This window comes from Peromyscus californicus, unplaced genomic scaffold (assembly GCF_007827085.1).
Source record: "Peromyscus californicus insignis strain IS unplaced genomic scaffold, ASM782708v3 Scaffold_7__1_contigs__length_154581171, whole genome shotgun sequence".
NCBI lineage: Eukaryota > Metazoa > Chordata > Mammalia > Rodentia > Cricetidae > Peromyscus > Peromyscus californicus.
In genome coordinates this window covers 37184391-37198592 of record NW_026294595.1, presented here as the reverse complement: position 1 = coordinate 37198592, position 14202 = coordinate 37184391, and the positions used below count along the sequence as shown (strand labels likewise).

The window sequence follows — 14202 nt, the reverse complement described above, 5'->3', positions numbered from 1 at the left end:
ATCATCCTCCTGTTTCAGTTTTGTGTTCCACTGTGTGTGATTTCCTGTGCTTTCTTTCTAGATGGATATTCTGTTGAGATAAAGGAGGCCATTTGGTCTTTTTGTTTGTTTGTTTGTTTTGTTTTGTTTGAGACAGGGTTTCTCTGTGTAGCTTTGGAGCCTTTCCTGGAACTCACAGAGATCCGCCTGCCTCTGCCTCCCGAGTGCTGGGATTAAAGGCATGTGCCGCCACCAACTGGCACCATTTGTTCTTAATACAGAGAATAAAACAATAATTTCTAAAGAGATTTAATTTGCAAAGAATTCCTTCTGTTTTTTTTAAATATACTTTTGCTCAGTAGTAGTTTTGTTTTTAATCAGACAATAAACACTACAATATTGGACAAAATGTACTTCTAATTCCCAGAAAGCTTGCCTTATAATAGGAAGGTAAAATATGGGCACATGGGTGCAGAATCTAGTAACTAATCATAAAGAAATACAGGTTAATGTGTGAATTTTAAAGAGTGAACTGATTTCTGCTGGATATTTGGGAGAGATCGGTCCAAACTGTGTAGAGTTGAGACTGTTCTGTTGTAAGAAAATGAGTGAGATTTTTGACTGACGGGACCCAGGTGAATAGTTGACTAAGAAGTGGGAGGATGGATAAAGGACCAGGGACTGAAAACTTGCTGTGTCAGAGAGGAGCAAGTCATGGAATCTGAGTGCAGAGTTGAGGTCTGAATGGCATGTGAGAGTGATGTTAGATCTGAATGTCACAGATGGAGGACTTGTTAAAAGTTGACAATCTTTGGTTTGGGACAAAGGATCAGTGTGAATAAGCTTGGTTATAAAATTATTCATTTATTCAATCAATATGTATATATTGAGTGCCCATTATTTTACCTCCACCGTGCTGGAAATAAATGAGTGAAAGCCAGCATGGCCCCCACCCTCCTGATATTTAGCAGGAGAAGGATGTTAGTCAAATCCTCATGCCATTGTAAGGGTACATCCATGGCAAGGCTGTAGAGCATTGCAGGATCCTAGGAAAGGCTGCGGGGGAAGGGGGGCGGGCGCTTAACCCCTGAAGGAGTTCAGGGAAGGACTTCTTCGGGCAACGCTTTCATGACATGAGGGCTGCGAGATGAGTGGTCTTTGTAGGTGAGGACAAGGAAGCATTTTATGGGCAAGGGTAATAGCAACGCCGAGTTTTGCAGCCAAACGGAAAGTAGTGGGTATGAGGACCTGCATGGCATGAGAAGAGAATCAAGAGAAAGCCTCACAGGCCGCCAAGACATTCTCTTTCTGTACATGTATAGCTTTAATGAACATGTTAATCTAAACCTTTGCAATCGTTTGCTGAATATTACTGCTTGTGTAACCAATGTTATTTTTCACAGACTTACCAACTGCTTTTCCTTTCTTTGTGCTTGTTTTAACCTAGAATTAGGAAATACAAGGTAAAACCTTTTAGATCCTTGAGATCTGCTGGTGGTTGCTGCTGAGTTTAAGGTAACTCACCCATCTAACATTTTCAGAAGAAACTGTAATGACATTATTCTCTTGATGTATAGGGTTGGATGTGTCCAGAGCCTGCATCAGAAAGGGAGGACTTGGTATATTTTGAACATAAGTCATTTACTAAGTTGTACAAGGAGCATGATGGAGAACTCACTGGTGAAGACGAAAACAGTGCGCATGCACTGGCACGGAAGAGTGACAACCCCCTAGATATAGCTGTAACCAGGCTGGCTGATTTGGAGCGGAACATTGAGAGAAGGTATCTGAAGAGCCCCTTAAGTACCACCATTCAGATCAAACTGGATAATGTGGGCACAGTTACTGTCCCTGCTCCTGCACCATCCATTAGTGGTGATGGTGACGGGTAGGTTATTGAGATTAACTTGACAAATTATTGTGCTTCTTTGCTAATTGGAGCCTATTTTCTATTGCCTGTTATCTATGTATCTTCTTGTATGTCTGTGATCCATGTGGATCATGCTATTTGCATGATGCTTTGTAAAAACTTTTATTTTTGTGATGTGCATTGATAATCTTGCAAAGTGATCTTACATTTATCTGGTTGTGACTAAGCTTCAAGGCACGTAGCCACAGTCTGTGCACTACATCCAATTTAGTTGCTTAAACTTTATACTTATTGGCTGTTACATGTTTTTGTCATTGCTTGGCTTTCAGTGTGATGATTGTTTCACATTCAGTGACCATAAGTGTGGCCATGACCTACTCAATTTCTCTGTATCTCAATGCAGAATTGAAGAGGATATTGCTCCAGGGCTCAGGGTCTGGAGAAGGGCGTTAGCAGAAGCTCGCAGTGCCGCACAGGTAGCCCTGTGCATCCAGCAGTTACAGAGATCAATAGCATGGGAAAAATCAATTATGAAAGTTGTAAGTGCTTTTATTTAAGAAATACTATGACTGATGTTCTCTGTCTTGTTTTTTTTTCCCACCTGCAGATCTTTCTTAACTATATATTACCATATTGTTACAATGATGTATATTGTACTTGGGAGTGTGTCTAATTCTTAAATAACATATAATCTATACTTTTTTCTTATCTTGAACTTTTTGTAGCAACCTGCCAAATATGTTATCTTCTCTTCGCTCAAATTTTGTTTTTGTCTCCTTTGAATACTTGTTTATAATCATAACAAGTTGCCTCCTCTACTGTATAATGGTTGTTAATTGAAATATTTTAAAGGCTGTTCACTCCTGTAAGCACTCTACATACTAGCATTATCTGCTCCATTGTGCCTTAATTGTATTACTTTTCTATCACTAATCAGAATACTAAATACAAAACAGAGAACTCAGACTATCAGATAAGGTTGGCATAGAGAGTAGAACTTTCTGTGTTTCTCCTGATAAGGAAAATGGACTCTTCATCTTTGGAAATCCCCAGGTGGTTGTTGGATAGCATGCATTCATCGTGGCATCCAACAAATGCCACATACTTAAAATAACAGCAATAGTTCACATACTTTCAAAAAGACAGTTGTTTTAAATCGTGTACACAGTGCCCTGTTACCTATTTTTGTACCATACATGGAAGTACCTATTATATATAGACCTTTACAAATTACTTTAATATTTGTTTTTGAATTAAAGACCAGCTTTAAAACTGAAGTATTTGAGATTTGTTTTCATAAATGGCTAAAGCTGAAAAGTCCTTTACTTGAAACAGAAAGGAAGAGCTCCTGGTAATCCAGCATCCCTTTCTTCAGTTTCCCCTCGGTGCTTAGACTGCTCAAGGCCTTATATGCAGTTTACAAGATACATTTTGTGTCTTCTGCTTTTTCATTTCTTCCTGAAGATGTCTGGAATCTGAATCTGCAGCTTTTTACAGTATGTTGAAATTTAATTTACTGTAAGCCTGAAAGTGCTGTGCAGTTTCTGAAACATAAAATATTTAACAATATATTTCTCCTAAAATTATTAAAAAATATACTTCTAAAAATATAATCTCCTTAGGCAAATATACTTGTTGAAGTCTAGACTACAGTGAGTAAAACATTGGAGTTTTACATTAAAATGAAATTTATTCTTACTTTTTCTATCCTCCCCTCACGGTCAGTTTGTCATAACCCTCAACAAAGAACCTCCAAACTGGCCGAGAAATGGTGGCGCACTCCTTAAATCCCAGCGCTCGGGAGGCATAGGCAGGTGGAGCTCTGTGAGTTCAAGGCCACCCTGGTCTATGCAAAGTAACCCTGTGTCCAAGAAAAAAAACAAACCACCAAACTCTACCAAAAATGTTTATATACCTGCTTCTCTCTGTCTCTCTGTCTCTCTTTCTGTCTGTTTCCTCTCTCTCTCTCTCTCTCTCTCTCTCTCTCTCTCTCTCTCTCTCTCTCTCTTTCCGAGACAAGGTTTCTCTATATAACAGTCCTGGCTATCCTGGAACTCATACTGTAGACCAGGCTGGCCTCACACTCACAGAGGTCCCCCTGCCTCTGCCTCTCGAGTGCTGGGATTAAAGGCGTGCATCACTGCCGCCCAGCTACCTGCTTCTTTTTTATTGTTGTGTTTTTGAGGCAGGTTCTCTGTGTAGCCCAGGCTGTCCTCAAACTCACAGTTCTCCTGCCTGTGTCTCCAATGCTGTGGGTTCCTTTCTCAGCACTGCCCATGATGGTGATGATGGTGATGCCATGGCTCGCTATTGATAGATTAACAAGTATTTTGTGACCTTTGAATAGATAGATGTCAGGACCCATAATAATCCTCAGAATAAATCTAAACAAAATGTTAAAGTGTTCATTACCTTTAAAAATACCTTCTTAGCGAGATTGCAAGCTTACCAGGAGAGTGGAAATGGCCACTTTGCTTCCAGGTAATTCTCTGCATATTTTTTTGCTTTGTAGCAAAGGAGTTAAAACAAAATATCAGTGTACACGATCTCACATAATAATTGTGAGATGTTACTATGTTTTTTTTCCCAAAGTGCTAAGAATTTGATATTTGTCACTTTTTCTCTGGAAAGATAAGAAAATACTTATTTTTAAATTGGACATGAGATGTCAAGCAGACTTTGTAGTATTTCTAGTGTTTTCTCAGTAAACAGAAAATTATGTTCATGAATCTTATTTTTGATATTGTTAAAGAGATTTAAACATAACCTTGCACTTGCACATGTTGTTTCTGAATAAGTGTTTTTACAATAGAGTTTTTAAGATAGAGTGTGGATTCAGTGAAATAGCATCTTAAGTTACTCAGCAGTGTGGGATTCAGAAAGCCCTTCTAATAGAAAGACTTTTATTTGGGGCTTATTAAACTCTACTGCTTTTGTGCTTACATCCATGATAATTATAATATTACATATATCTGATGTATTTAATAGACAGTTCTCATTATCTGTTCCCTTGCATAGTATGTATCTCGCATATTGATTACATTTTAAAACTACTTTTGTATATATATTAAGTTATATAAGATTATTGGAGTGTTTCCTAGGCTAGCATATAACGTATTGAATTAAATAAAGCAATTTTGAATTGTTGAACCATTCTTTTCCTAAGATTATAAATTCCTAACTTTAATGTACATGAATTCCCACTTAACTATTGCCACTTTTGAACTACTGATTGCAAGGTAATTTCTCTCATGGCCTGACCGTGTCCTGAGTTGCGGTGATCCTGAGAGCGGTACACTCCGCTCTCGCAGCTGCCTTGGATGCTGTGGGCTCCGCCTCTCTCCCTTTCTGAAATTGTTATACACACTGTGTCTACCAGGGGATACTTGAAGTAATTAATGGTATTATACATTGTTCAATAAAGGAGAACTATTTTTAGTTATAGAAAATAAATCATGACCGTAAATTCTCTAATTTATTGTTTTCTTCCTTGGAGATAATTTTTAAGATGCATTTTCTATATTTGTGGCAGAAATTTGACTTGGGTTGGTTTTCAGAGTTCACTGTTTAGACACATTTTTTAAGTCAGTCATAAATTATAGATGGATTGTGTACAATTAGGAATATCTTCTTAATGTGTCTAATTACACTAAGACGTTTCTGAATTCCGATATTAAGAGCTATTCTAACTCTTATTTCTTTCTCAGAATATCATAAGGACAATAAGATAAGCAAAAGATGAAACGTTTAAAGCCCCATGTATTAGAGCTCTTCATTGCTTTGTGTGCTCTGATGTCATGTTGATGACTTCATACGTTGACGTGTACATGCTTCTGAAGTGTGTGAAGGCATTCGACCTCTAGCTTTGTTCTATGCAGTGTATTTGAAGTGTGCTTTTACCCCAGAAGAATTGCTCGCCCGTCATGTGGTCCATATCTGTGTAATGAGAGATACATAGATGTGTGTGGCTATTATAAATTTGTTATCAAGCGGAGTGATCATTATTAATAGAACCTAGGAATTATGGTTTGTTTAATATCCCAGCAGCTAGTCCTCACAGCAGAGGACTAATTGTAAGTGATTTTCATGTGTTTGTAGTACTGCCAAATCTGCCGAAAGGGAGATAACGAGGAGCTGCTTCTGCTCTGTGACGGCTGTGACAAAGGCTGCCATACCTACTGCCACAGGCCCAAGATTACGACTATTCCAGATGGGGACTGGTTTTGTCCAGCGTGCATCGCTAAGGTAAGAACAGTGGGAAACCAAGCTTTTTAAATTACCAGGGTTCTGTGGCTTGTCACATTTTATAAAATTCATCTTTTTTAAACAGCCTATTAATTATTAATGCATTCACAAAGTTGTGCAACTTCACCACTATTAAATTCGAAAACATTTTCATAATACCAAAAGCCTTTTTACAGATATACCATGTATCTGCTGTCCTCTCTTACCTAAAATACTTGGAAAGTTCATGTTCTAGCATTGTTCGGTACTTTTTTTATAGTCAAATAATACTCTGTTATATAGACTTTCGCTTATTCGGTCATCAGCTGGTAAACATCTGAGTTGTTTCTACCTTCCAGATACTGTGAATGATTCTCTTATCGTTCATGGACCAGTTTTTATAAGAACTCTATTTGGTTCTCTTGGATATGTGACTTGGAAGAGAATGTCTAGTCAAATGATAATGAACACTTTTTTTTTTAGTCATTTTCCAGTCACATTTAAAGTAGAAACCTGTGAACCAAATTATGAGAGGAGTAATAGGCCAGGCAGTGGTGGCTCACGCCTTTAATCCCAGCACTCAGGAGGCAGAGGCAGGCGAATCTCTGTGAGTTCGAGGCCAGCCTGGTCTACAGAGTGAGTTCCAGGAGAGGCTCCAAAGCTATACAGAGAAACCTTGTCTCAGGAAGAGAGAGAGATGGGGAGAGGAGGGATGGAGAAATAGAAATATAATAAATTAAGAAGAAATGACTTGGCTATCATGACAAACACACCTATAATCCCAGCACTATGGAGCCATCAACAGGAAGATGAGGAACTTGGGACCACTCTGAGCTTACATAAATAGACTTGTCTCAGTAAAAGAAGGGTTAAGGATTTAGCTTTTGTGTCATTTTCAAGGCCCTAAGTTCAGTCCTTAGCACCACAATAAAATAGGAAGGAAGAAATTTAGTTGTAGGATTAAACGGTAAGGACTATGAAGTGTGTAGAGATCAGTGTTAATTGAAGACCTGACTCTTCGGTAAGTATTCCTTACATCTGACAGTCTTCTAACTTTATACTTGACCGAGTGCTTGCCAGTGCCTACCCCCGTTCATGAGCTCAGTTCGAAATTTTCATTTCCCAGGTTCCTCCTCCTGTCACTCCAGTGGTCCTCTGTTCTACCCAGAACCTTCAATTATAATCACTGTTTCCTTCCCTATGACTTAACGTATCAGTCATCCATCATTAGAATGATACATTCATGTTAGGTCCTTTGCCTCTCTTAGTATGTTATTTAGTTAGCCCTTCGTTATGGTTATTCCAGCCTTCTGTTCTGTGCCTTTCTCTTTGTAACTATATGTGGCTGTGAACAATGTCCAGTTCTTTAACTTGCAAACATGAATTGGAATTAGTCATGCATGGTGATTTATTTCTAGTCAATCCCTTCCATCCTCCCTCTAGTTACTGGACTCTGAGTCCACTGAGAAAGGCTTCAGAGTCTGTGTATCTGCAGTATCAAGCAAGTAACGCAGCATTCACTGAAGGACACTCACCGGTCTGTAACATCAGAAAGTCTTTTTCCATTTCATTGTATGTTTTCTCGGTGCAATGTATTAATTGGTTAGAAAATGATCCTAAATCAGAAAAAAAAAAAAAAAAAAAAAAAACTGTGCCAGGCAATCTACTAGTTCAAATAGAAACTAGAGATCTTCACCCATCATTCTTGAAATGTTACTGCATTTTTATTTGTATTTGTTCATTTATTCTTTGACTTAGGATCTAAGTCTGTAGTCCAAGCAGGCCTGGGACTTACTTAATAGCCCAGGCTGGCCTCAGACTCAAGGTAGTCCTCCTGCATCAGCCTCCTAAGTACTAAAATCATAGGTTTGAGTCACTCTGCGTAGTTTGAAATCACATAGCTGTCTACCTTAATCATCATTAAGGGAATTTTTTTATTGTTAGGCCTTTCTTTTTTAAAAGAATATCTGATTGTTTAAGTTCAGTGTATTAAGAACACTCAAAAGGAAACTAAGTGGGGAAAAGACTTAATTAAGCATTTAAATTATTTCAGTTCATGACAGAGAGTAGTGATTCTTCAGTAATCTGTGGGAAAGTGTATTTGCACTTTTTTTTTTCATTTTAGTGAATTGAATTAAAATAGCTCCTTAACTTTCCTCATAACCTGTCAACAGTGTAGTGGGTAGAGAACCAAATAATTTTAACTCCTTATGCACATTTTAATAATATCACTGGTTGAGGTAAATTTATCCTCAATGAAATTGCTTTAAAATACTCCAAAAAAAATGTTTGCAGTCAGCTAAGTTATTATCAGAGTGGTCATATCATTCTGCAGATTTCTGGGCAAGGGAGTAGTTTTGTGAAAGACATTAGAATGTGCCATTTGAAATATTAAGGCAAAAACATTACTACATTACTAGTAACATTACATGTACCTTTTATGACATATTACATGTAGCATAACCTTTAATCCTCAAAAGAGGCACTTCCCTTTTCTGAACCAAGGCACAGGATCTCACTGTAGTCTGTGGTTGGATGTGTCAGTCTTGATGAGCACATAGCTGACTTTCATAGATACGTGGCTGCTTTTATTTTACAGAAGAGAAAACAAACCACTCTGAGATTTTAGCCCAACATGCCTTATTTAGTAAATGGAGCAACACTTTCATTTAAGACCTTTGGTATTTTAGTTTACTTCATTTTTCTCAAAAAGAGACATTTTTCTCCCCATCTTTGTCTGTGCTTTGAGCCACAACTCGTGAAATTCTTCTCATCATTGGATCACTTTAAAAATCTAATTTTCCACCTGGTGCTTCTTGAGCTCATTTTCCTGTTTGTTCCAGCTTTCTAGTTCCTCTTCATTATCACTGCTAATAACCTCCATGGTTTCATTTACTGACATGTTTGTTCCTAGTTGTGCTGTGCTCTGAAAAAGAGCCCTGTGCCCCACCTTGGTTAGCCCCTCTCCTGGTTAGCCCTCTCCTGGTTAGCCCTCACCTGGTTAGCACCTCACCTGGTTAGCCCTCCCTTGGTTAAGTCTTACCTGATTAGCCCCTCCCTTGGTTAGCCCCTCACCTGGTTAGCCCTCCTTTGGCTAGCCTCTCACCCGGTTAACTCCTCACCTGGTTAACCCCTCCCTTGGTTAGCCCTTACCTGGTTAGCTCCTCACCTGATTAACCCCTCACTTGGTTAGCAGCCTAGGCTATAGGAATACTGGTGATCAGTTCTACACTGTGGAGCTCCATCTCCAGTTTTAAGAATTTTTCTTTTTTTTTTTTTTCATCCATTTATTTATTTATTTATTTATTTTTTGAAACAGGGTTTCTTTGTGAAACAGTCCTGGCTATCCTGGAACTCACTCTGTAGACCAGGCTGGCCTGAACTCACAGAGATCTGCCTACCTCTGCCTCCTGAGTGCTGGGATTAAAGGCATGAGCCACTGCCACCCAGTTTTAAGAATTTTTAAAATAGATTGTTTTCTCCATGCTTTTTTTTTGGGGGGGGGGGGGTTCAAGACAGGGTTTCTCTGTGTAGTTTTGGTGCCTGTCCTGGATCTCGTTCTGTAGACCAGGCTGGCCTCAAACTCAAAGAGATCCACCTGCCTCTGCCTCCTGAGTGCTGGGATTAAAGGCACCCGGCCAGTTTTGAGAATTTTTAAAATAGATTATTTTCCCCATGCTTTATTAGGTGTCACTCATATTGTAGGAGAAGAAATTCCCAGATCTCTGTAAAAGAATAGAATTATCCATCTTCTAACGCAGAGTTAGTATTTCTTGTTGATCCTACCAAACATTTATGATATAACATAATAGAAAGTCTGTAAACAGTTGTTTTCTTATACCCTATCTACTTTTTTTTTTTTAATTTAAGGCAAGTGGTCAGACTATAAAAATAAAAAAAATTCATGTCAAAGGAAAAAAGACAAATGAGTCCAAGAAAAGCAAGAGAGGGAATGTGGCTGGGGACACGGAGGATGAAGACTCCACTTCCACCAGCAGCTCGTTCAAAAGAGGAAGCAAAGAGCTCAAGAAAAGGAAGCTGGAGGAGAACCCTGCCGGCAGCTTCTCCAGAGGAGAAAGTGCCACTTCAGTTAAGAAGTCCAAAAGAGATGACTCCAAAGACCTGACTCTCTGCAGGTAGCTTATCTTTCCTTCAGTTTTTATACCTAATTTGGGAGATTCCAAGGTATAGGTACTGATTCCAAACATTATTTTCTTTAGTATGATCCTGACTGAGATGGAAACTCATGAGGATGCCTGGCCTTTTCTACTTCCTGTAAACTTGAAACTTGTACCTGGCTATAAGAAAGTCATTAAGAAGCCTATGGATTTTTCCACAATCAGAGAAAAACTAAATAATGGACAGTAAGTGAATAATTTCTGTTCAGCAAATAGCGAGTATTGATATTGAAGGTTTAACATGGTGACATATCGTAAAGTATTTGTGGAGGCTGTGAATTTTTTGTAGTGTGTAAGAAATGTTTCCACACTTGACTGGTGTAACACTTTTGAATGAGGGTCATAGGGTGGCCAGAGGGTTAGGAAAGTGGTGGGATTGGAAAACCCCCAGAAGAACGGTAAGAAGTCACATAGTAAATGGGATGTGGGAAACACAGGGCAGGTGAAAAACATCTTCCTGTTTTTGTTGCTATTTTTGCATCAAGATAAGGTCTTACTCTGTAGCCAAGGCTGCCCTCAAACTTGCAATCTTCCTGTCTTCACCAGCCAGGTACCGGGAATAGTTATGTGGTACCATGGAATACAGTTATGTGGTACCATGGAATACATTATTTGTTACCAGGAATACAGTTTCGTCGTACCATGGAATACAGTTACATGGTACCAGGGAATACAGTTATGTGGTACCATGGAATACAGTTATGTGGTACCAGGAATACAGTTATGTGGTACCATGGAATACAGTTATGTGGTACCATGGAATACAGTTACATGGTACCAGGAATACAGTTACGTGGTACCATGGAATACAGTTACGTGGTACCATGGAATACAGTTACGTGGTACCATGGAATACAGTTATGTGGTACCATGGAATACAGTTATGTGGTACCATGGAATACAGTTATGTGGTACCATGGAATACAGTTACGTGGTACCAGGAATACAGTTACGTGGTACCATGGAATACAGTTACGTGGTACCATGGAATACAGTTATGTGGTACCATGGAATACAGTTACGTGGGTACCAGGAATACAGTTACGTGGTACCATGGAATACAGTTATGTGGTACCAGGAATACAGTTACGTGGTACCATGGAATACAGTTACTTGGTACCAGGAATACAGTTACGTGGTACCATGGAATACAGTTACATGGTACCAGGAATACAGTTACCGTGGTACCAGGAATACAGTTACGTGGTACCATGGAATACAGTTACGTGGTACCATGGAATACAGTTACGTGGTACCAGGAATACAGTTATGTGGTACCATGGAATACAGTTATGTGGTGCCTTGCCTATCAGGGAAAATACCTTAGTTTTGTGACCTCTTCTACTGAACATCTTTGACGCAGCGTGGCAGAGCACAGTGAATGTTTCCAGATGTTGTCTTCATAAGTGGATTTAGATGTGTTCAAGTGCAATCACCCTGATCTCACCAGCTTTCCTTCCCATCCTCTTTGTCTGTGTACAAGTCCAAACCCGCGAAAGCAGCCTGTAATGATGTGTTTCCTTTCAGGTACAGCAGCTTTGAGACCTTTGCTCTAGATGTCAGGCTGGTGTTTGACAACTGTGAAACATTTAACGAAGATGACTCCGACATAGGCAGAGCTGGCCACAGTATGAGAAAGTACTTTGAAAAAAAGTGGACAGATACCTTCAAAGTGAGCTGAAGTTGTAATCTCCTTTTCCTCTTTTCCTTTTAAACAAGGACAAACAAGACCAGCAATGTGAACTGCATTTACACAGATGTGCAAGGCACATACATATTAACTTTTTTCCTTGAAATAAGTATATATATACATATATATATATATTAAAAAAAAAAAAAAAGATGAGAAGAATGATACCGTTTTTAGAGGCTTCACTCCTACAGCCAAGACCGTTGGTCACTGGTTTGGGTGATTTATCAGCTAACTTAGGTAGAACAGGGAAGCGCACCCAAAGAATGTTTCGAGGAAAGGGGTGTAATAGTGCAATAGTTATTAAACTCATCAAATCGCACTGAATAGCCAACACCAGAGCTCTAACGTGGGAAATGGTTCTCCTTTCCCTCTCAATAAATATCTATTTTTCATTTTTTTACTTTGTAGTTTATTTTTTAGTGAATGTATTTAATTTTATGAATTATTTATGATTAAACCACATCCAGAATCTTCGTTTTCTGTGAAAAGGAAGAACTAGAAAATTGCTTTAAATCTTGAAAATACAACCAGGAATGTTTTAAAATATAAAACAAAGCCAAGTGAACCTGTTTACACTGATGTGCTCTGAAAGCACCAAAAATAAACTTTACTGTAGAGTTACAAGTACATTTATATAGATATATATATATGTTGCGCATCACTTGTGTAGTTAAATTGTATTTCAAGCCAGTGGAAACTGATGTGTATATATTGTTCATTATTGTTTATATTGAGTCTTGTTTTAATATGTATTATGTGTATATATTGTTTGGAGACATTATTGTTTATGCCTTAGGAGGACTGTAGCATTTTATCTGAGTCGGAAGGTAATTACAGCTATACAGCTTGTACAGTGATTATCCTCTACCAACACTGTGGCGTCTCCCTAATCTTGGTAGTGCCTGCCTTTGAAACAGGGTGGAGGGATAGTAGTTTTCCATTTTTCTATTTTGTTATATAATTTTAAGCCACCAGGGCCTAAATTAAAGTATAATCATTTGTATCCATGTGAAATAAAATCGTGACGATTTCCTACACACACAGTATTTTTTCATAGAGACACTTCCTTCCCATCTGCCTTGCCTCAGAAATAAATTTAAAAGACATTTGTAACCACTGTGTTTTATCTACTGTGTGTTGTGGCCTGTTGGAGGCAAATAGATGAGAGTTTTTTTGTACCTATGTAAAAGTACTTGAAGTTTTATTTAAAATAAAATGTTGTGGAAAAGGTAGTATTCTTTTTTTAGGGGTGTTATTTTTCACTACTCTATATGGCACAGATACAATAAAAGAGTTTACAAAGCAGGTAAACTCTTTGTTGTTGTTGTTGTTTTTCTTAATGTACCTGAACATGCATTCTGTTAAAAGGCAGTTAATTTAAATTTTATTTTTGCAGTCTTAGCAGTGTGTGTGGTGACTGGGGAAGCCATAGGCTGAGTGCAAAGCCTCACGTCTCTGAGCTCTGTGAGAATGTCAGTTTCTTTGGACCTCATTTTGTTTCACATTTTCAATATGAAAGCATTAGGATACTATGATATGAGGATACCTGTTTATAGATGCATAATCCTCTTGTCATAAAGAAAGTTAATGGTATAAATTAAGCCATGAGATTCATAGTTACAAGTTTTGGTGGGCCAAAGCTGAACGTTGGAAAGCCACTGGTGAGCAGGACAGGTAGGACTGGGGAGGGGACTCAGTGGTCAGATTGTTCAAGCCTAAGGATCTGTGTTCAGATCCCCAGCAACCACATGAAAGCCAGGCCCAGTGTACGCATCTGTAAGCACCTGTATCCCTAACTGCCTGAAACACTAACTGCAAGGTGATGTCAGAAGGATCTCAGGGGCTTGCTGAGCAGCCAGCAAGTGGCAAGCTTCAGATTTGGTAAGAGACTCAAAAAGTAGGATAGAAGGCTTTGACAAAGAGACTTAACGTCAATCTCCTACACCATCCTCCAACAGGGTGAAATGAGCAGGCGCACCCACAAAGATACATGCATAACCCCCTACAAACACACACACACACACACACACACACACACACACACACACACACACACACACACACAGTAAGTAATAAAAGGCTGAGTGTGGTGGTACACACTTTAATGTCAGCACTCAGGAGGTAGAAGCAAGGTGGATGGTTGTGAGTGAGGCCAACCTGATCTATGCAGTAAGGCTAGCCTGGTCTATGCAGTGAGGCACAGAGAGAGGCAGTGAGGGGGAAGGAAGGGAGGAAGGAAACAAGGTAGAAAAAAGAAA

The 14202-nt window shown here is 38.9% G+C and overlaps 1 protein-coding gene across 17 annotated transcripts in view; it reads left to right on the top strand.

Annotated features, from left to right (window-relative positions):
• Baz2b (bromodomain adjacent to zinc finger domain 2B) overlaps positions 1 to 13176 on the top strand; it is a 325749-nt gene extending 312573 nt beyond the window's left edge. For 13 of the 17 annotated variants that reach the window (XM_052723263.1, XM_052723259.1, XM_052723269.1 and 10 more), the window contains 6 exons: positions 1557 to 1867; positions 2253 to 2388; positions 5948 to 6094; positions 9944 to 10209; positions 10294 to 10437; positions 11779 to 13176. In XM_052723263.1, coding sequence (XP_052579223.1) covers positions 1557 to 1867; positions 2253 to 2388; positions 5948 to 6094; positions 9944 to 10209; positions 10294 to 10437; positions 11779 to 11932 — 1158 coding nt within the window. In that variant the 3' untranslated portion in view covers positions 11933 to 13176. Of the gene's footprint in view, positions 1 to 1556; positions 1868 to 2252; positions 2389 to 5947; positions 6095 to 9943; positions 10210 to 10293; positions 10438 to 11778 lie in introns of those variants that run through there. The other 4 variants (XM_052723268.1, XM_052723267.1, XM_052723266.1 and 1 more) reach the window with 2 other exon arrangements.
• Positions 13177 to 14202: the final 1026 nt, after the last annotated feature.